This window comes from Thermobia domestica, chromosome 8, assembly GCF_964235325.1.
Source record: "Thermobia domestica chromosome 8, izTheDome1.hap1.1, whole genome shotgun sequence".
Lineage (NCBI taxonomy): Eukaryota > Metazoa > Arthropoda > Insecta > Zygentoma > Lepismatidae > Thermobia > Thermobia domestica.
Window position 1 is genome coordinate 8311616 of NC_137461.1, and position 22889 is coordinate 8334504.

Sequence of the window (22889 nt, forward strand, 5' to 3'; positions counted from 1 at the left end):
CAAATGGTACTCTAAAATTATTTTAATAAAATCAAAATAAAATATCTTTCAGTTCTTACTTTTACGTGGATTCCGCTTGACTTCCGAATAAATGAAGTCCAGATATTCATCGGTATCTATGTTCTCTTGTGCTGTAAAATGAAACATAATAAAGATAAACAAAATATATTTAATGTTTTTCTTAAATGAGATGTTTCACTGAACATAGTATTAAAAACTTTCAATATCACCTATACCGTATACTCGTTAAATCTGGTTCCCAGCAAAATCTCCTTCCAGTTCATTTATGTATTCTTAATTTACAGTTTATGTATTTTCATTTTTTTTACTTTACATGCAAATAAATTGATACATGCAGTAGGTCTTTTATACCTAGAGACTGGATGTTAGGTAAGATGCCTATTCTTTAATATTAAAGATACGATCAAAAATAATGTTTTGAAGTTTATATGGGGAGGTTATAGTTTTAATTTAAGCCAATTTTATTTTGCCTATTTTGCCCTTTTTTGCCTAAATAATTGTTTCAATGCCTAATGTTGCCTATTCTATGCATTTTCTTCAAAATAACATTTTATTAGGAAAAATATATAATTTAGTATTTCAACAAAGGATGAAAGGATTCTGCCTCTTCCGAAAAACATAAGTGCCGTTAGTAGTGATAAGATGCCGTAAAACTTTGGACTGTTGTGTTTACTGATAAAGTGAATAAATTTGAAGTATTATGTGTAATAATAAAATGCTGTATAGAATGTATTTACAAAATATACATTAAATACATGCTAAGCTTCGTTTATGTATATACAATAAAAGAAAATATTAAGAAACAAGTATATTTCTATATTCTTTGAACCTTATCTATGATTTGAATTTATATTTTAATTTCATTGAGTATTTATCTTCATCGTTTTGAGTTATATTTTAGTGTCTATTTTTAAATTTTAAGTGCCTATTTGCCTGCCTATTTTCCAGGTTTTTAATGGCTAAACATTCGATCTCTATTTATAACAATATATCAATGGAATCACGTAATTGTATAAGAGTAAATTACACTAACTTAACTTTGTCCATATTGTTTGCTTGCTCTGAACATATATGTACTATAAACACACATAGATTATATGTTGGTTGCATACGTTTGCTTACCTATTAAACACAAACGTTAGGAATAATATTTAAAAATTTATTTGAAATGCATCACTTAACTACTCAACAACTTTAGCATTTTAATTGCCTCCTTTTTACTCAAAATTTTAATTTAGAAGCTACATAAAAATCTATTTTTAAGTCATTTTTGAAACATTTTCACAAAAGGAAAATATGTAGTGGTATATGCAGGAAAACACTTACGTAGATTTGTATGCGTGGAGTGCCATAGGGTGTAAATGTTTCTCAGGAAAATATTTCGTAAATCTCTGTTTTCTGGGAAAAAGAATAAAAAATAAGAAGAAAATAAAGTAACTGGTATATGTCAACATAATCTTCTACACTTAGAATAATTACATAATAATAAAAATGTAGGATATTATTCTTAAGAGCTAAATGATTTTGTATTTCAAGAAAGTTTTACCAGAAATGAAAAACTGATCAATTGCAAATGAATTAGTTTAAAATGGTTGGCTCTATTGATTAAAACATATCACCTGTCTTTATTAATATTTAAATCATCTAAATTTCGAATAACGTTTAGAGATTAACACATAACTTTGATACAAAGTATATTAATATAGTGATTGTTATTCACTATCAGCAAGTATCAATCAATACTGAACATTAAAAACACTTATACTCAGTTGAATATGACCAGATAATGTTAACAGAATTTCAGCAAATATTCGACAGCAACAAATAAATTTTAGTCTAATGAAATATGAAATGTTTCGAAGTTACGGTGATTGTACTGAATCACGCGATTGTGAATTGTCTTTTATATGTATATTGAGCTAGAAATATTTCGTATAGATTGAAGCAAAATATGATAATCTTTTACATGAAATTGAATTACAGTAGAATCCCTAAAACTTGGCACTCGATAACCCGGAAGTCCGGATAACTCAACCGCACCCTGGTAGGGAGAAAAAATCCGACACGAAGACCCGTTCAAGTATTTTTCTGAAGTCTGTCTTATGGGGTAAATTACTGTACAGTTGAATTTATTAATATTTATTTTCATGTATAGTAAAGGCCCAATGTCCTCATAACGTACGTACTTTTCCTTTGCTTAGGGGTTGGATTGGGCAGTAAAAATTAACTTTAAAGGTCCATAGTTCCATTACTATAGGACCGATCACAGTCAGGTCCAGACATCACTGAGCAACTAGTGTGTGAACTATCCAAATATCCATCTTTCAGAACCTCTGGTACTTGCACAATCATTTTTAGAGAAACTGTTTGGGAGTTGGTGTGCAAGTACTGGAGCATTCTTAAACATGGATACTTGGGATAGTTCATATACCAGTTCCTCAGTGATGTCTTGACCCAACTACGATAGATCCCATAGTAATGAAGCTACGAACTTTTAAAGTTAACTTGTTTCACGTTTTCGGCACCATATAACTGCCAAACTATCCAGTTGTGAGTACAGATCCATATTAACTTTTTTTTTTCTTATTTTGATGTGATCTGTTCCCAAAATATGGTGACACGTTTTTGTAACTCCTTGTATAACTGGATGTAGTAACATTATCTTGTTTTGATACAGTTGATAATTTTAGAGATTTAAGTGAAACGTAATGCAGTAAATAATTAAATATGCACTATAAATAACAGGAAAAAGCTTTCCTTTGCATCATTTTAAGATGGCGATGTGCAATAATCTTAAGTATATTGCAAATTATATTACAATGATTACACATCTTACCTGGAAGCGATTTTGCCATAGTCCATAATTCAAGGTTTGTATGTACGAAGCTACTCTCCTGACTCTTGTTTCCTGTAAAATAATAATACATAACTTTCAATACTTGATACTATATATTGATTTATAAAAGGCCTTGAGCAGTTTGCAAGACGTAAGAATTCCCCTAATTGATAACAAAATTTAAATGACATGTATTGGTATTGAATATAATGTATACTACAAACTTTAATGATACATTTAAAGAAAAATTAGACATAGCTATTTTTTAATCAATTTAATTTTTTAAATTTTTATTTATTTATTTATACAAACTATTTTTAAATTTAAACAATTTACATACTTTCGATCAAAATTTGTTGAACAGAGAATATGTATAATGTATAAATTACACAATATTGGAGTAATGAACTATGTTAGTCTTTTCCTAGACACACTAATTTCATAATAATTTACTACATTTACTTTTCTGTTAAATGTAGTATTCCTAAAAAAAAAATAATTATTAACAGAAATTAGATAAATAAATGCAGAAATAAAGAACTTATAAAAAATCAAATAGATCCTTACCTGGAGCAGCACTATACAAAGCCCATAGTTCTGCTAAAACTTGTGTGATCATCGGTTTTAGCTTGTCAACATCTAAAATAATCAATAGAAACACTCATATTATTCAACTAATTATAAATTTTGATAATTATTTTAATAATAATCATTTTGTACCGCTATTACATAATACTTTGCAGATATTATTACAAAATTAGAGATAAACTAGAAATATAAAAAATAACAATGCAAAACCTAAAATTATATCACAATATTTACGTAATGGAAAACACTCTGCACTCTGTTACTACAAGTTGTGAAAATATGTGAAATTAAATTAAATTTCTATTCTTGTTAGAGAACAAACACTTCATCTAGTTTCTTTCCAGATGGTAAAGTGGCAAGGACCGACAAGACGTTGACACATTGGATAAAAACAACTATGCGCCGTGTTAGAAAAGATGTAGAAGAAACTTTGCCGGAAACGCAAGAAATGCAGCTTCCTACCTCCGAAATAAATTCAAGATTTCTTCTACCCCAAGCGCCACTAGTCTCAATAGCAATTGGATTGAAAACAACATTTTCGAGAAGGTTGTTGTATTTCCTTTGCTTTTCATCTTCTCTGAGATTAGCAGCAGCTCCAGGGTTCATAACAGATAGAAGGAGACTTAAACGAGCGTACGTAAAGTCCTATAATGAGTATTTACCTCTCATTCATGGAACCAATGTCATACCATGTGATCGCTTTCCAACCGAACGACAGCAACCAGAATGTTCCCATGTTAAGAGCTCGTAATATTATATCATTAACGAGTGTCGGGCGTATCTACCAGCGTTCTTCATGCATGAAAGGCCATGCAGGCTACGATGGTTAACCTGATATCCACAAGCTGGACAGTGATGAGTCTCACAAACAGCTAAATCTAAACGTAGAGGAACAGCAATTTGGAAACTTTCATTTGACAAATGACGCCTAAAGATGGGGAAGGTATCGCAATCAAGCATGTATTCGCTTCGGAAGATGAGGATTTATTTTCCGGAACAACAACAGGTTGTAACAGATAATTATGTAAGTAAGTTGTAATTGGTATCCTTTTGCTAATTTCTGGGAGGTTTGTATCTAGCCCACCTATTAGAACCTTCCTGAACTGAACCATATGGGTCCAAACAATAACCTTGAGGAAGCAGAGCCTCGACTAAACGTAAAGATCTGTAGTAAGACGCTAAGATTCTAAAATCGCCATATCCACAGTTCGTCGAATACCAAGACCACCCAAGCCGACAGATAATATGTTTGCATCCAAGAGTCGTCATTTAAGTAGAAATTCAAAATTGATTCAAGGCCAGTTTTCAGGACAATATCATATTTTTCCAGCAATGAAGTCTCATTGCTGGAAATTATTTATGATAAATTTATGCAAGTAAAAATTATACTTGAAATAAAAACTTGTTAACATATGTTCAAATAATAAGCACTTGGATATAACAAAATTTATTTACCTCCATATTGTATTGTGTCTATCCACACATCTGTTACTTCTCGCATAAATGTGTAAGTTTCGTCTTCAACACCTGAAATATGAGCATAAAACAATAAAACATGAAATTTCTAATCATGTCATGTCAAATAGTATCATCTCGTGTCATTAGTATATTGAACTCTATCAGTTATGTACGTAAAAAGCCAGTAGGCAGTAGCAATGTTTATCAAGGTTCTTAATTGTCTGGATTATTTTTATATGAAAAATAAACTTTTATTATGAAATGACAGAACAAATTTAAAAATGAACTTAAATCTTTAGTTTAAGAAAGAGTATAATCTATTGTTATACACTCTATTCTAAAGAAGTCCGGTGATAAACACAAATTAAATGTAAGAGAGAAGTGATGGAATATATGAGAAGAGACGTAGAAGCCAAAGAAAAATTAATGATATACAGAGATTAAAAAAATATACAGAGAGTTACAAAAAATTGTCACAATATTTTGGGAACAGAGTCCTCACATTAAAATAAGAAAAAAGTTCATATGAACCTGTAGTCGGAAGTGCATAGTTTCGTAATTACAGGATGTCGAAAACATGAAAAAATGAACTTTAAAAGTCTATAGTTGCACTACTGTAGGGCCGATCGTAGTTGGGTCAAGATATCACTGAGAAACTAGTATGTGAACTATCCAAATATCCATTTTTCAGAACCTCTGGTACTTGCACAATCATTTCTTAGAGAGTCTGTTTGGGAGTACTTGATCACTCTCCACCTAGCTCTCTAAAAATTCGTATGCAAGTACTGGAGCATTCTTAAACATGGATATTTGGATAGTTCACATACCAGTTCCTCAGTGCTGTCTTGACCCGACTAGAAGAGGTTCCATAGTAGTGGAGGTATGGATTTTTAAATTTCACTTGCTTGATGTTTTCAGCATCCTATAACTTCGAAACTATCCACTTTTGAACACAGGTCCATATGAACTTTTCTTATTTTGATCTAAGGAATCTGTTCCCAAAATATTGTGACACGTTTATGTAATACCCTAAAACATAATTACATAAGAATTTCAACCCAATAACTTTGTCTTCATTAAACTTTCCTCCTTCCCTATGCGTTAAAATAGTTACTTAATTGTGTTATATATATATATATATATATATATATATATATATATATATCACATAGCTTTCGTCAATTTGTTGTTCTATTTAGTTTAATAATCTGCAAACAAGACCTGATAGAACAGTTATAATCTACAGTATTATAAGATAATCTAATGTGTAATTAGTACATATTTAATAGCACAATTAAAGTTAATTTACTGTGATTCGTTTCTGCTATATTTAAGACATGTTCGTTTTTCACCTGTTTCTTGCATGTGGACAAATAACTTACTTCTTAAGTTGACTTAACAGTTGTCTAATTGAGTAACCTAAAAAAGTCGTGTAGATTAAAATTTATATAAGAATATTACAAAGTTACATCAAATTTGGAAAAGGCCGCGGTGGCTAATTGGTAGAGGGTTCACATCTGGTGTTTAGGGTTACTGGTTCGATCCCAGCTCGCGCCAAGTGGATTTTTTGGTGGACACACAGTGTGCGTGGGTTTTCTCTGGGTTCTCCCGTTTCCTCTCACTTTATAAATTCCACAATTGTATTCACTTTTTATCATCACAGTTTCCTTGAGTCTATCCGGCATAACGTGCGACGTAAAACTTAAAGATTTCATTTTTTTCATTTCAAATTTGGAAAAATATTCCTCAAATCTAAAAGAATATAAATTAATATATCATTAGAGGAGAAGATTTTTTGTAACAACTCTTGCGTCACCATTCTATAAGAATGACAGATCACAGAAGCAACACTGAGTTGACGGGTTCATGTATAGAATCAGACATATCAAATAGACTGAAGGAAGCATACAAAAAAAGAAAGAAAAGAAAAGAAAAACAAGAAAAAAAGAAAAAAAGCAAGGTATCTTTTAAGAATTAAAACAGGTTTAAAATCTAGAACAATGGTCTAAGAATGAATGTAACGTATCCGGAAACATGAATCGACTTATCTGATGGACTCTCGTGTGTTCTGGTGTATTCATCGAGAATTGTCAATTTTCTGCAACAATCCATAATACTACCATAAATATACATTTACACAGCAATTATATACTTATCACGACCATCATCATAGGTATCCTGACATCATTTTCAGTTCACTTGCCACAACAGAGAACCTTCCATACTCCACTGTCTTAGCTAACCTTTTCGTCTTCAGATACAATTTTTCTGTTTTCATACTGTCCATCAATAGCAGCCTCTTTAGCCCTCTATATCTCTTTCTTCTACGTCTCTATACTCTCTACAATTCTCTCCTAGTCAATGCTCAAAGCAGTTTCTCTCCCTCTTTTCAGTAATATCTAAAATTGTTCTTTTCTCTCCCATCATTTTTAACACGCTTTCATTCGTTTCCCGATAGAGCCAGTTAATTCTTTCCATTCTTCTCCACTTCAAAATCTTCCAGTGTTTCTTCATCAGTTTTCAATAATGTCCATGTTTTTCCCCACACGAAGCATTTTATGAGTCCTTACCTCAATTCTTTATTCAAGGTACCACAAAATAGAATTTTCTTTCCCCTAAATGTTTCTTTCGCCATTACTATTCTTACTTTTATTGCACATTCGCACCTCATACCATCTCTAATAATACTACCGAGATATCGAAAACTAATCACTTGTTCTATTTTTCCTGCTTCGTTCCAATCACCATGCTTTTTGTCGTTCCCATATTTATTTTCATCCCATATTCTTCACAACCCTTCCTCAAATTTTGTAACATCTTATTGATTTTCTTTTCAGATTCATATGCAAGCAAGCGCCATATCATATACAAACTGTATACATCTAATCATTGTACCTACTATCGAAAGGCCGTCTTGATTATGTAGGCTTTTCTACATATATATAAAATAAATAATGTAGACGAGATACATAATTCCTGTCGAACTCTACTCCCTTCGAATTCTACTCTCCTCCGTCATGTTCTCCGCTATTCTAACACTTACTTGTTGATTCATATATACATTTCTAATAAGTCTTCGATCTTTCCATTCCAACCCAACCTTCTTTAGAACTCCCAACAAGAATTCCTAATTCACGTAGTTTAAAACCTTTTCTAGATCAATAAATACAACATACACGTCTTTCTTTTTTTCTATAAACCTTTCACTGAGTGCCCTTAGTAATCCAATTGAATCTCTTGTGCCCTTATCTCTCCTGAACTCGAACTTTTCTACTCAATTTATTCATTTGTTCTTCCATACAATCTTCTGTTCAGTACTTGAAGCATAATTTTTGCTCTATGCGATATGAGACTAATAGTTCTGTAATCCTCACATCTCTCCGGGTTCGATTTCTTAACCATCGGAACCATGATGATCGTCTTGAGAAAATCCTTTGGCCATTCTCCTGTTTCATGTATTTCATTGCAGACAGAACAATTCTTTCTTACTCTTGTCTCCCATATTTTTAATGAATTCGATTGGTATGTTATCTATTCCGGTTGTCTTTCCATTCCTAATCTCGGATATAGCCTTTTCAAACTCATCCTGAAGAATATTAAACCCTTTATCATCCTCTGGCACTTCATTTTCTACTTCAACACCTGGGCCACACAATCTATCTCTGCTCTCATATAACTCCTCAACATGTTCTTTCCACCTTCCTAAGACTTCATTTCTCTAGCTGACTGCCTTCCCATTCTTATTTTCTACTGCCATTGTAATAGCTCCTTGTTTCATCCTCAAGCGCTTCTTAAGATCTCCGCATCTAAATTTACACACTATTTAGTAGATACTCTATTCTCACCTATGTGATGTCTAGTAGAGTGAGATCAGGATTAAGTATAGACCAGGGAGTTAGCTCAAGTTCTTTTACGCAGAATCAACGGTCGAACATACGAGACAGTCTTGTAGTACTAATTGCTTAACGTGTTAGAAAATCTCCCGTTAATGATACGTCAAAGATGTACTACCTGAAGGATATAGCCCTTGTTAATTTCAATATACACGTACCTCAACTTTTAATCAAGTGCTTGACAGCTGTTGAATGAATCAATTCTTTGATCTCTAGTTGCCTTGATGTAAATCTACTAAACTTTTATTTGTGAGATATATAGAAATTGAGAAAATAGTTTACACTAGGAAACTATATGGAATAGAAATCAACATCGAAAAATTTAAAGTCATGAGAATATCCCGTGGAAACACGCTCTTACGGATCAGAGTAGAACAAAGACAACTTGAAGAGGTCAATAATTTCAAGTATCTAAGAAGATTTTGACGAGAGACGCTTACTGCACCAAAGAGATTTGGTCAAGAATAGCCATAGCCAAAGAAGCATTCAACAAGAAAACTATCAGGCTCAATATCGGACTTAAGAAGTTGGTCAAGTGCTATATATGGAGTATTAGACTGTATGGTTCAGAGACTTGAACATTATGGAAGTTAAAGAAGAAGTATTTATAGAGCGTCGAAATGTGGTGTTGGAGGAAAATGGAGAAGATAAAAAATGGACAGAGAGAAACGAACCAAGATGTTTTAAAACGTATAGGAGAGAAGAGGACACTTATAGCCAACATCTTTCTTTGAAAGGCCAATTGAATTGGACTCATCTTGCGAAAAAATTTTCTTCCTTATACCGTCATAGAAACAAAGATGGAAGGAAAGCGAGGAATAAGAAGAAGAACAACACAAGTGATCGATGAGTTGAAAAATAGAAGAAAATATTGGGAGTTAAAAGAGAAAGTTGAACATCGAGAAATGTGGAAGAAACATTTCCACACCAAAAACTAAAGTTGAAAAAAATATATATGAGTCTTCCAGTTTCAAAACGGTTCTTGTCCATTTACAGCAAATCCCAGAAAAGTTACAAAAATGTAGGATCTGCATGTTTGGTAGAACTGGAAATACTTCAGTGTATTCAAGTGAAAAACTTGAACACCCTCAAATATTTCCAGCTCTACAAAACGCATAGGTCCTACAGTTTTTCTCGGTATTCTGGGATTTAATATAAAAGGACAAGAGCCGGTTTGGAACTGGACGACTCGTGTGAAAAAAATCATTAGCCCCAGGAACTGGCGAAAGGCAGAATACTTAATTATGATAATACGGTAAAAGTGTGTGTGCACATAATTAAGGTACAAGCTGCAACGATTCCTTGTAACAATATTATGAATTCCTGCTAGATCATCAGAAATTCATCAGCGCATCTGGGAGTCTATATGACAGGAAGTTGATGGATGTTACCGTTGTAACGAAAGACATTTTTATATAATTTCTTACAGGACATCATTGGTTTTCTTTCAAATTGATAACGTTCATTTTGTCTATACATCGTTTCTGTAAGTATAGGAGTGATACTATCATATATCTTGTGCATTCCACAATTTTAACAACTATAGGACTTGCAGCAAGAACTGAGATTTTTCTGAAAATATTATCGTGTTTACTCACGTAATAGTCGCACTTTTTGTGCCAATTTTTTAATGAGAAAATCCAACTGCTACTATTTCGCAAGGAAAGTTGCCATTCAATTATTACTACAATGAAAACATTTCGAATTTTGATACATTGTGTCAACATAAAAAATAAAATAAAAAGTGAAAGTCGCATAGCAACGAAGGTGGTTTGTCTTGCTTTGGCGCCAGAGGCTGTCTGCCAGCCAGGAAGTGACTTTTGAAATCACAACTAGATCTTTGAATCCCTCGAAGCAATACGGTGGGATGAAATAGCAGACGAGGTGGTTGTAAACAGGTGCCGTACTGAGATGAGTCATACTTGGAGAGGGACGCACAGAATGGAGCACGGACGTAGGTTACTTGATCTCTGTTGACAGATGGGTCACAATGTTACGTGTCAGTAAACACGAACAGTTCTTTTTGCTCGAACTCGCGCAAGATAAGCAATTTCGAAGAAAGTCTCGTTCACAATGACAAAAATTCCATAGACTGCGACTTTTATGCGAGGAAATTCTTGTTGGGTGAATGTTTTCACTTTAAACTTAAGGTGCGACAATTATGCAAGAGCGACTATTACGCGAGTAAACACAATATTATTTAATTTTTTTTACATCTTCTGAATGTATCAAATGTTTTCTTATATGTTGATTCTTTCACACGTTGTATACATAACAGAAGGAAAAAACAACCAAAATTTACGTACCATCAGGCTTTCGATGTCTGATACTGTCCCAAATTAATTCGAAGTAATCATCATCTGTAGTTAACGGAACTGAAAAATAGAATATCAGTTGATTAGGATTTACAGATACGGTTAGAATATAAAAGTTTTAAGTTCATTTTTACAAAATTTTTAATATCAAGTTTTGTATGTAAAAGGTGAAGATACAATTTATAAAATATCTAAATTAAGAATTCTTTTTAAATTAGAATAACGTGATAAATAATATTCTTACCTCTATCATTTACTATAAGGTACCAAATCTCTGTAACATTTCTGACTATAGCCTTACGAACTGCTTCATCTTTGGAAACTTAAAAAGAGAAAGAAAAGGAAGAAACGTAAGTACTGAAAGATTTCACAAATTAGTTTATGCATAGGCACAAAGATTAAAATTAGATTTTCATAAGATTCACTCTGTGTTTCATTAAACATGTGTAAGAAAGACTTCGTCATTAAATAATCATGCAATTATTCAAAAAGTGTTACCATAATAACTGCATTTCAACACTTAATGTAAGTGATTTTCAGCGTACGATAACTTATTTTATTACGATGGATGATAAAAAAAAGATTACAAAGACTATTATGGCTTATGTGTAATACATACTGGAAGATCAATACAACCGATAATAGAGGGCACACAACAATAACCCTTGATGTAATCACAGTTTATGTGCAGTGGCTTATCACAACGGCAAATAAAGTTTTCTATACCATTTGCATATAAATCAGCTTCAAGTTCTCATAGCCACCGTGAGACAGCAGTTGTGACAATCACATGCCAGATAATGGTGGCCAGTGATATTTTTCTTTAGAACGACTAAAAAAATGGGTCACTGGGGCTAGGTCAGGGCTGTAGAAGGGGTGCTCTAGTCGTTCCAAGACATAGTTTTTGAAGTTACTGAGTCTACCGCTGTGTTAAGAGTTGTCATTAATAATATTGGTTCGTCTTTCTTTAAAGGTTTCATTACATGTTGCTTTGAAATTTAGCTCTCCCCGTACATCTCTACAATTTGTTTCTGGCCCACAGAAACCACACCACTGACCTCAGTTCAACTCTTGACCATCTTTTCAGACGTCATCATTTTTAGTGCCCGCTTCTCGGATATACATGATCAGAATCTGAAGTTATAGGTTATTAATTTACAAATAAATTTTCGTTAAGTTACAATGAATAACATAAAAGTGTTATGCTTAATAACCTTTTTTTTCGATCATCCCTCGTACTATACCGCAAAAATGTTTAATATTTATCAAATTTATGCGAAAGTGAATAAAATTTGAAAAAATCACGTTTTCCTTCTATATGAAAATATTTTGTTTTTTCAGAGCAACTTTTTAACTTATGTATTACTTACTGATATATTGCTAACAGTGTCAGAAACAAATACGTGAAAGATCCAAAGGAACTTCCATTAAAATAGCTAAATAAACGCTACTTGATAACATAGCAACTGTTTAATAAGTTCATTATGGAATATCCGTCATTTTAAATTCTAATCTAAAATATTTTATTAACATTTTCATATCTCTTGATATTAATTTTAACTGATCTATACAATAATTCGAAAAACTTTTTTACATTCTACAACATCACAATATTAATACAGAGACATTCTATGTCTCACTGGAAAGAAAAGCTCTCAGTTTTACTTTAAGATCACGTGTAATCAATGAAGACGCTTTCTGTCACATGACATACACTAATGCGATAATTGAGTTCTTGGTGTACTTGGGTGTTTTATCAATGGTACCAAGGATTGGTTATCTGTTCTTCTCCTTCCGAATGAATGTGTGTCTCCTTCCCTGAGGACACATTCGGTTCTTCTCATTGGGATTGGAGTGCAGACGACAAAAATGAAGATGGCATGGTGCTTGCTTGCTGTAAGCCAGTGAATGAACTCATTGCCCTTAGAAAATGCTTTTAAAAATTTTGTTAAAATTTTTTTAGAATGGAGTAAGTCTTATCAAGAATACCTCCTTAATTGCCGCCATGATCTTGTTCTCCGAACCCCACAAGTATCATCAGCCAGAAGCAATCCATCTATAGCCTATATTTAAAAATGAAATTGACTATGTTTGTACTTCATACCTCTTAAACTATCCGACAGATCTCGATCAAATTTTCAATATACATGAGGTCCGGGCCTGGAATGGTATTTCTCATTTCACTTTGATGGTACAACGTAGGGTAGCGGGAGGAGGAGACACAAAAATAAGAAAACTTAACAAATTTTAAATCATGAGACCGATCTCCAGTCAAACTTGTCATCTAGATGAGGTTCGGACCTGGGAGTGTTTTTATCATTTCACTTTGATGGTGCAACTTAGGGGAATTGGGAAGGGGACACATTTAAAAGTGATCGAAGATGACCGATGTTAGTGTTAATTCCATAGTTTTTTGGGTCACTGAGGTGAACAGTGATACATTCGATGCCGTTTAAATCTAAATTCAGTCCCGTAACTTGGGGGAGGGAGAGATATATAAAAATGATATTAGTGCCGAATCTATAGTTTCGGTGTCGCTGAGGCGAACAGTGACACTTCCGATACCGTTTAAATCCAAATTCACCCCTTTATGTCCAGAATGAAATGTATTCTCTCCGTGCGAAGAACGAGTATTCTTCTAGTTTGAAATAAAAACCTAAGTCCTTCTACTGAGCTATAATAATGTATGGGACAAAAATAAATGACCAAAAATGCCATTAAAACTAATGAAAATTTTGGTCGTTTATTCTTGTCCCGTACTTGACGTTACTTTATCACAGTTTGTTACAAAACACAATGGAGCCGGAATTGGTGGCGTTGTGGGTTTGATGTTGTAAGATGCTCTGTGCACCCGCCAACTGCATCTTATTGAAGCCCATTTAGGTTCGGAACTGTTTGTGCACTACCCTCTGTAACTTCAGATTTTGATGTTATATAAGGATATTAAACAGATGAAAAAAAAAGCACGATGTACATTGATTTAAAAATATATTTCAACGAAAGTAGTAGCAACAATAATTACATGGTTAATTTTTTACACGAAACATCTTTCTCTCTTTCTATGGCCTATGGAACCCGAAGGTTCAATCCCGTGTCACAAAAGCTCTGCATAGAGTTTTGTTTTTAGCCAACTGGATCCAATTTCTACTTTGTATTCCTATTTCTGCGAGATCCATTTTAATATTGTCGTTTCATCTGCGCCTAGGTATTCCTAACGGTCGTTTCCCCATTGATCTTTCAGTTAAGACTTTGAAAGCGTTCCTGCTCTCTTCCATTCTTGCTACATGACCTACCCACCTGAGCCTCATAGATTTGATGACCCTAACAGTATTTGGTAAACTGTATAAATTATGTAGTTTCTCGTTACGAAGTTTCCGCCATTCCCGATTCACCCATTCCCGTTTCTCTTGGGTCCCGTATATTCGTCTCAGCATCTTGCTCTCAAATAATTTCAGTCTACGTTCCTCCCGTAGAGTAAGCGATCACGTTTCGCAACCATACAGAATAACAGAAATGATTATCGTTTTATATATTTTAAGCTTCAAATTCCTCGACAGAATTCGCGACGACGAAAGATTTTCAACTAAATAATAACACGAATTCAATGCTTTTAGTCGACATTTAATTTCTTCATGAATATGGTTTCCGTCCGTTAATATTGATCCTAAATATTTGAAAGTATCCACTTTATTAAAAATAATATTTGAGATTTTAACGCATCCATAATTTGCAGTATTACTATTTCGACGAACTTCCATGTATTTAGTTTTCTCTGCATTTACTTCTGAACCCATGTCCCTGGAAGCGTTTAATATGTTCTCTGCATTTCTTTGTATTGTTCTCCTATCATCCCCTATTAAATTAATATCATCAGCATATTTCTATGCCTTAATCTGGTGAATACCATTCAACTCTAGGCCCTGCTTGCTATCTATGATTTTCGTTATAATGTATTCCAGAACTAAGTTGAATAATAATGGCGACAACATATTTCCTTGTTTCAGGCCATTCTCGACGTGAAAGCTCGTGTTTTTTTTTTTTTTTTTTTTTTTTTTTTTTTTTTTTTTAACTTTGGGTTAGACAAAACATAATGTTCAAATATCTTTTAAGTTACATACGGATGATGGGAAATATACAACTGAAACTCTAATAAGACTGATTTTAAATATTATAAAAGTAAAAATATTGTCAGTTGTACGTTATATCGAAATCTTACAATTTAATATTTCATAAATTTATCTAGAAAACGAAAGACTGTTCTTATTTAGTGTCAATCGGCATGCAATATCCAAATAAGCATTTGTCTAGGGTAAATCGTAATAAATATAAAGTTACCTGTCCAAGATTTTAATGATGTCCACAGTTCAAGCATCTTTGTAATGTAGGCTTCTTTCGCATGAGCATCACCTACAGATAAAAGAAATGTTTACATCAATACTAAATACGGGCACAGCTTTTCAATTTTTTTTTTCGAATTAAAATGTGTATCTACGAACAACTGTTTGACACATCTAGATAGAAGTGGCCTCATCTAGCGTAGGTGATTTCATCTTTGGTTCGATTTCCGGTAGGGTTCGGAAAAGTGTAAATTTTTTTCAGTAATCCTGAGTAAGGTTTTCCCTGGGTTTTCCACGTTCACACCAAGTAAATGCGGGGATGTATCTAACGTACAGGTACGAGACCGCCTTCTTTATTCCTTTCCTATTTCTCGGATAGTGTTCTCTCCGAAGTATGCGGGAACACGGTGGCTCAGTAACACACTGCTTACTTCTGGTGCATGGTGTCCCTAGTTTGATCATCGACGAATGCAGTTTGTGGTAGACAACATCGTTTCCGTGGCTTTTCTAGGGTGTACTCCTGTTTGCTACCATATTTCCATTCCAGCAATTCTTGCATCACCATTAATATGCCTTGATTATCGTCTCTCTTAAACTAAAGAGCATAAACGTGGGACGTTAAATTTAAACTAAAGAGCATAAACGTGGGACGTTAAATTTAAACTAACGAGCATAAACCTGGGACGTTAAATTTAAACTAAAGAGCATAAACGTGGGATGTTAAATATAAACTAAAAAGCATAAACCTGGAACGTTAAATTTAAACTATAGAGCATAAACATGGGACGTTAAATTTGAACTAAAGACCATAAACGTGGGACGTTAAATTTAAACTAAAGAGCATAAACATGGGACGTTAAATTTAAACTAAAGAGCATAAACGTGGGACGTTAAATTTAAACTAAAGAGCATAAACATGGGACGTTAAATATAAACTAAAGAGCATAAACGTGGGACGTTAAATATAAACTAAAGAGCATAAACATGGGACGTTAAATTTAAACTAAAGAGCATAAACGTGGGACATTAAATTCAGAGATTTCATTTAATTTGATTTTGTTCGAGATACGTCATTATGTCAGAAATATGTGTAAATAAACAGAGAAGAGCATCTAGATTGGATAACAAATTTGAATTTTAGGAAATATTATTCATTAAAAGAAGTACTTGTCCCAAAAGCCAAAATTATTTGAAAGTGAATGTTTCAGTAGAAACCTATCTCCTTCTTCAGCACATATCATTTGAAAAAAAAAACTAACGTTGTTTGTGAAACTTCATTCCATTTATTATCTTCTAAATAGCATTACTTTTCTCACTTCCACTAGTCGTCTTTAAAATTTCCCATTTACCTAAATCTTTTTCATAAGTACTAACTGATCTTAGGTGAGCGATTAGTATTAATTAGATAAACACTGCTTTCAATCTCACTTGTTTCACTTGTTTTTTTTTCACTTCACTAATAACGTAATTAGTTAACCCCTTAAAGACATATCCCGAGTTATCTCGTTTTTTTAAAAAAATAATTATTTTTCCCCGAGTTATCTCGGTTTTTTTTAAATGTATTTTTTTTCCCCTGAGTTATCTCGTTGCGTTCGTAACTTTCTTGTTCATTTGTATTTATCATGAAACAAGCCGTCGATTAGTGGTCGAAGTACTTATTTTGCTCAACAGATGTCTCTAGGGGTATTGTAGAGTGTCTAGTGCCTTTGTACTGCAGCGCTACTAGAGTTCCTGTATTGAATTTTATGTAGTTGTTCTCTGAATCACTCTGTATCGAGAATACTCGGAATGAAACTCATGATACCAAGTAGGACATTTGAAACGTTATTTTATTATGTATTGCACACCATATTATGTATATCATTTGGCAATGAGTATCGTCCCTGCACGAATATTTCAGCTATACCTATACGTTCCTATACCTTCTTATAGCCCCGAGATAACTCGGAATAAAATTCTGCAAGCTTCTTAGCTTCTTTTTTCTACGCACTGCAAAAAATTTATGAAGAAATATTTTTATTATGTACTCTTCTATGTTCAAACAATTCAAACAAGCAATAAAAGTAAGGGTATTTTTTTGCCAGAAAATCTCCTGATAATTAAGTCCTTAAGGAGTTTTGAAGAAAATTGTTAATACTGCACTAATTTAAATCTCCTGAATATTCCTGAAAAATAAAATTTTTAGTTATAACTCCTTACTAATCACAGTATTTCTGTATACCAGGAACTAGAAGTAAGTACTTTTTAATAAGCATTGTATATGCAATCTGTCAAGTCAAATAGCTTTCTTCAAAAAAAAAAATGTCTAAATGACTTATGTTAATTAAATTCATTTGTTCACAACTATTGAATTGCTTAAAACTAGGAGAGTATAATGAAAGTAAGATAGAGATTCTTAGTAAGTTAATATGCATACCTGCATTTGGACTTTGAGAATCCCAGATGGAGGCTATTCTTGAAATAAATTCGTTTCTTGCAGCTTCTTCCTCTAAGAAAATAAAATCAAATTTAAAATAATGTAAATTATATAAAAAAGAATTATAAAGATTAATCGAATTATTTTCTTTATAAGTAAGTGGTCGATAAACAATAAAAATGTCTAATGTTGCGAGTGGACTAATAATATTTTAAGAAAAGAAATTCTATGCAGAAATAACTTTATTCGTAGCAACGCAGTTCAGCTTTTAGTTCTCCATCTAGTACCTCTTCCACCTAGGAAACGCACTGGCTCCAGTCACTCCAAATTTGGCATGGAATTTCATAGCAGTGCTTTTGTACTGACTGGCAAGCAACCCATCCCAAGAGAGCGTAAACTGTAGCGATTTAATGTGATTGATTTTCCATTAGTGATTGATTTTCCATTAGAGATTGATTTTAAATTAGTGATCGATTTTTCATTTGTGATTGATTTTCCATTAGAGATTGATTTCCCATTAGTGATCGATTTTTCATTAGTGATTGATTTTCCATTAGAGATTGATTTCCCATTAGTAGTTGATTTTTCATTAGTGATTGATTTTCCATTAATGATTGATTTTTGATTAGTGATTGATTTTTGATTAGTGATTGATTTTCCATTAGTGATTGATTTTCCATTAGCGATTAGTGATTCATAGTTAGTGCAGTGACATATGTATGTGTTGATTATTTAATATAAAGCTGTTAAAACTTTTTCATTAGTTCCTTGAAACATTATGCTATTTAAAATGTGCGAATTCCAATGGAAGTAAATTCAGCAGATGCTTGTATTAATCCGCTCCATTTGTTTGTGAGAGTGGTGACGTTTAGCTCACGCGGGCATTGACATCAGTCATTTTAAGTCTACTGTGCAACCTCCTCATACCTCAATTTTAATATTAAGTTCGTCAATTATTAAAAATATTACCAAAGAACCTTAGAAAATGTAGTGAATACATTAGTATCAAAAGTAGTGGTATATCAAGTCACAACAGCTATTTTTAAATCAATATGAAAGAATAAATGAAAGTTATGTGTTCAAAAGGCTACTTCCTACAAAATAATGTGGATTCATTGGAGACAATTATAAAGGTATCTGATTCGCGGACTTTCGTATTTCGTTTGTGCGTTCGGTCGGTTCATTAATAAACTTAGCGGGCCACTACATACAGTTTTATTCTTTTATTCTCAAGTGCAAAATAATTTGGTGTAGTGCAAATGTTCTCAAGTGTTTGAAATATTCCAATCAAAATTGATTTTGAGTGAATTTAAATTATGGTTTTTGTAATAAAATTATTATAAAATTCGAGTGAAATTTTTATGAGACTCATGTTGATCTATATAATTTGTTTCTCAGGTAAGAGTTTATTTTGCCAGAACATGTGCATGTTTTAATATTTATGTTTCGTTACTTTCATATATTTAGTGCAGTGCGGCGAGGAACCTTCTCACAGACAAAACATTAGGTGTTCTATATAAAATCAATGTGAACTTAGTACTCTCCCTCACCGGGGCTATATGAGACTTTTTCAGAATAAAACCCGAGGCTTTATGAGACCTTTTCTGAGGGAGATTCAGGTTTACAATACTAAATGCACCTTGAAGCCTGGACCGCAACGGTAGGTACCCGGTGTTAGAGGTCAACCATGGAGATTGTTTGATAAAAAGGGAGTAAACCACAAATACGGTGTTGGTATTGTATTTTGTACCCAATGTTCGGATCCTGGCAGATTATACTTTTAAAATTTCTTTAATAGAAATTTTTGGTGTTTACCTGTTGGCATCTAGCATCAGTTTCCGATAACGTCGTAATGCATAATTTGTACATAAACTTAGGGAATAGGACTTAATTTATTATTTTTAAAAAATACATTCTTTATTAACAATTAACATTGAGAAGATACAGTACAAACAGTTAAAGGCTTCAGTCGACGATGTTGATATTTATGAAATCAATGGTTTTAAAATATGTAACATCTTGTTACAACGTTTCATTAACATCCAAATGTTACGAATTATATCAAACATGGCATTATATTTCTTATATATGGTAAGACTGTCAGCAAATATTGTATATATTTTCTTGTTTCTTAATAGTAGACAGTTCTGTTACGAAGTACGATTTTTTACAGTAAAATAGAACTTACATCAATTATTAAACCACCATAAAAACCTTTCTTATTCTAAGATCAAAACCAAAATTTTGACAAATTTTATTTGGGGAATTCACGAAGTACATATTATAATTTACCTACATCGCTTTTGCGAAGTTAAGATAAAATATTTTTAGAAAACAAGGTAAAAAAGAAAATGCAATTCTCCCGAAATCAAATCACGTGCAATAAATATAGGTAACTAAATATCGTGACAGATTTTAGCAACTTTTCTTTCATCTTTAAAGTCTATACAACATATTTTTTTCTTTTAACTTCTACTTCTATTTATTAAGTAAGATTTTTTTATGTCCACCAAGTAAAAAGATACAAGCTTTTAAACATAAACACTTCTGTCAGTTGATATCATAGACAACAATATACTTACCATGAACTGTTACGTTCATGGACAATATTTCGATCATCCTCTTGACAAAGAAACGATATCTGGCCCTTGCAACTGAAATAACCATAAAAACAAATCATAAACCTAGTGAAATGGAGATATATATGCTTAACTTTATTCACCATTATAGTTGTTGACGTTTCTCCGGTATTCGTATTCAAAGAAACCAGATTGTTAAGCATTACTGTTGAAATAAATTAGAAAATTATTACTTTTAAAAAACTTAACTTTTTTAGTTTTTTAGCAAGCTTTAGCAATCATGACCCTAAAAAAATATTTGAATCTGGGAAATATCTTAACATTATTCAGTATTAAATAAGTAAATAGATGATGTAACTACATAAAAAAACACTAATAAAAACTTACACTTCATAATATCAATCGATTGTTCTCATATTATAAAATTAGAGCTGAAATGGTTATTTTCAGAGTAATCCTTTTATCTATTTAAATATACAAGTATTAAAAAATTACTATGAATTTCACAAGCACAATGTTCAAGGTTAATTATATATATATATATATATACAGAGAGAGAGAGAGAGAGGTAGATATAGATATATAGTGTTAGCATAAATGATTCATTCATTTTGAAAAGGCTATATTTTCAAAAGTATTTCACGTACACATATGAAGAACCACATACTCATACGTACACATATGAAGATCCACAAACTCACCAAGTTTGTATTGTGTATTCCAGTTGGCAGCACGGGTCCATTATCTTTCCGATCGAGTGTGGCAGTGTGGCGGTACGAGGTTAGTGCCTGTCGAAAATGGAGGGAAAGCAAGAAAAAAGTTTTTGTGTACTTGAATATGCCAGATGTTCATCTGTTATAGCTATGCAACGCGCTTTCAGAAGAGTATGGAAAAGAACCGGCATGTAAACAAAGCATTTTGCAGTGGTATCGGCAATTCAGGGACACTAGCTGCTAATGTAAAGGAAAAAAGCACCTGGCCTCCCAGATCTCCTGATTTAATGCCCTGCGACTTCTTCCTGTAGGGGTACGCTAAGGACCTTGTTTACGCACCTCCACTACCACAACCCTTAGTCGAGCTCAAAGAAAGCATTAGTGCTGCAGTGCAGACACTTGACAGGACTATGCTACAAATGTATGGACTATGCTGCAATGTATGGAATGAGCTCGAGTATTGTCTGGAATGTGTCGTGTCACCAAAAGGGACACATATTGAACATTTGTAGACGGTGTATAAACTTAATTAGTTTGTGGTTCTTTTCATATATCCTTCATGTGTGTACTGTAACACTTTTGCAAATTAACCGGTATATTATAATTAACCTTGTAATATACCGGTATATTACTGAGGCAAGTCTTCTTCTGCAACTACGGAACAATTCAAAAAGAATGTGTAGAAATAAAGTGTTTGATCACAAAGAAGAAAGGAAGTTTGTAAGATCTATAATCTATACTTGTAGTTTACGTCAAATTCGCGCTAGACCATTACTTGTTGTGTAAACAGTTAACAATACAAATGGCGCCCACAAAGATAAACTATGCGTTTTGTATGATGGAATTTCCACGAATAGTGTCTGTCGTAACAATCCAAGTAGATTTTCGTACAAAATTCAAAAACAAACACCGCATAAGAAGTGCATTTCATGCTAAGTGCATCTTTAGCGTAGTATAGCAGATAACCTAGGATACATTTTGATGCATCTGTAAAGAACTGCATTATTGCTTGAACGTCTGCCATGTTACCAGGGATGCTCATATCCAACATTTATAATATCTACAAAAACTTATAAACTCTCTTTCTTCTTTCCAATCAATTTTGCTTTTGTATGGTGTTTCAGTACAAAATAAAAATTTTGTACTTTATCAATGTAGCTTTGTAATATTGAATATTCAAAAAGTTTCCCATGTAACTTGGATTGATTGACGAGCTTGTGGTTGGAGTACACACTTTCATGTTCTGTTTCCGATGGAATGACAAAATTTCCAGAGATCTTCCGATGTCGAGGGGCAGATAAATAGAAAAATTAAGAGATGTGAAACTCTGAACTAATAAGCCAGAAATTACGTCAATTAGACCCAATGCTACAACTACATATGATGTAATAGTCGCCCGGCTTGAAGTTCATAACTTTCATTGGCAGAAATGTAACAAAGTTTGGTTACATATTTCACATTTCTGATTCACGAACAATCTTTGCATTTGTAAGATGTCATCTCTACCCGAGAACCTTGTTCACGGGAGATGAAATAGAACTCAAAGAAATAAAAAAAAAGATGGCAATGTAGATTCACCTTATGCAATCTATACAACAATTACTTGTCAAGAGATGGTGCAACTTCCTGTCAGACGGCGAGTTTAAGTTTTGTATCTTTTGTTTGGAAAGAGAATCTGGAAATTCATGTTGGTGTTTTTATTATTATTGGCCAGTACTTAAAGGACTTTTCAA

At 32.9% G+C, this 22889-nt stretch overlaps 1 protein-coding gene across 1 annotated transcript in view; it reads right to left on the reverse strand.

Moving 5' to 3' along the window:
- LOC145692677 (uncharacterized) overlaps positions 1-22889 on the reverse strand; it is a 1521027-nt gene that overhangs the window by 102516 nt on the left and 1395622 nt on the right. The window contains exons 392-401 of the mRNA XM_081768059.1: positions 20447-20518; positions 17865-17936; positions 15447-15518; positions 11356-11433; positions 11103-11171; positions 4901-4972; positions 3425-3496; positions 2858-2929; positions 1348-1419; positions 60-131 (exon numbers count right to left, since the gene is read on the reverse strand). Coding sequence (XP_081624185.1) covers positions 60-131; positions 1348-1419; positions 2858-2929; positions 3425-3496; positions 4901-4972; positions 11103-11171; positions 11356-11433; positions 15447-15518; positions 17865-17936; positions 20447-20518 — 723 coding nt within the window. The remainder of the gene's footprint in view (positions 1-59; positions 132-1347; positions 1420-2857; positions 2930-3424; positions 3497-4900; positions 4973-11102; positions 11172-11355; positions 11434-15446; positions 15519-17864; positions 17937-20446; positions 20519-22889) is intronic.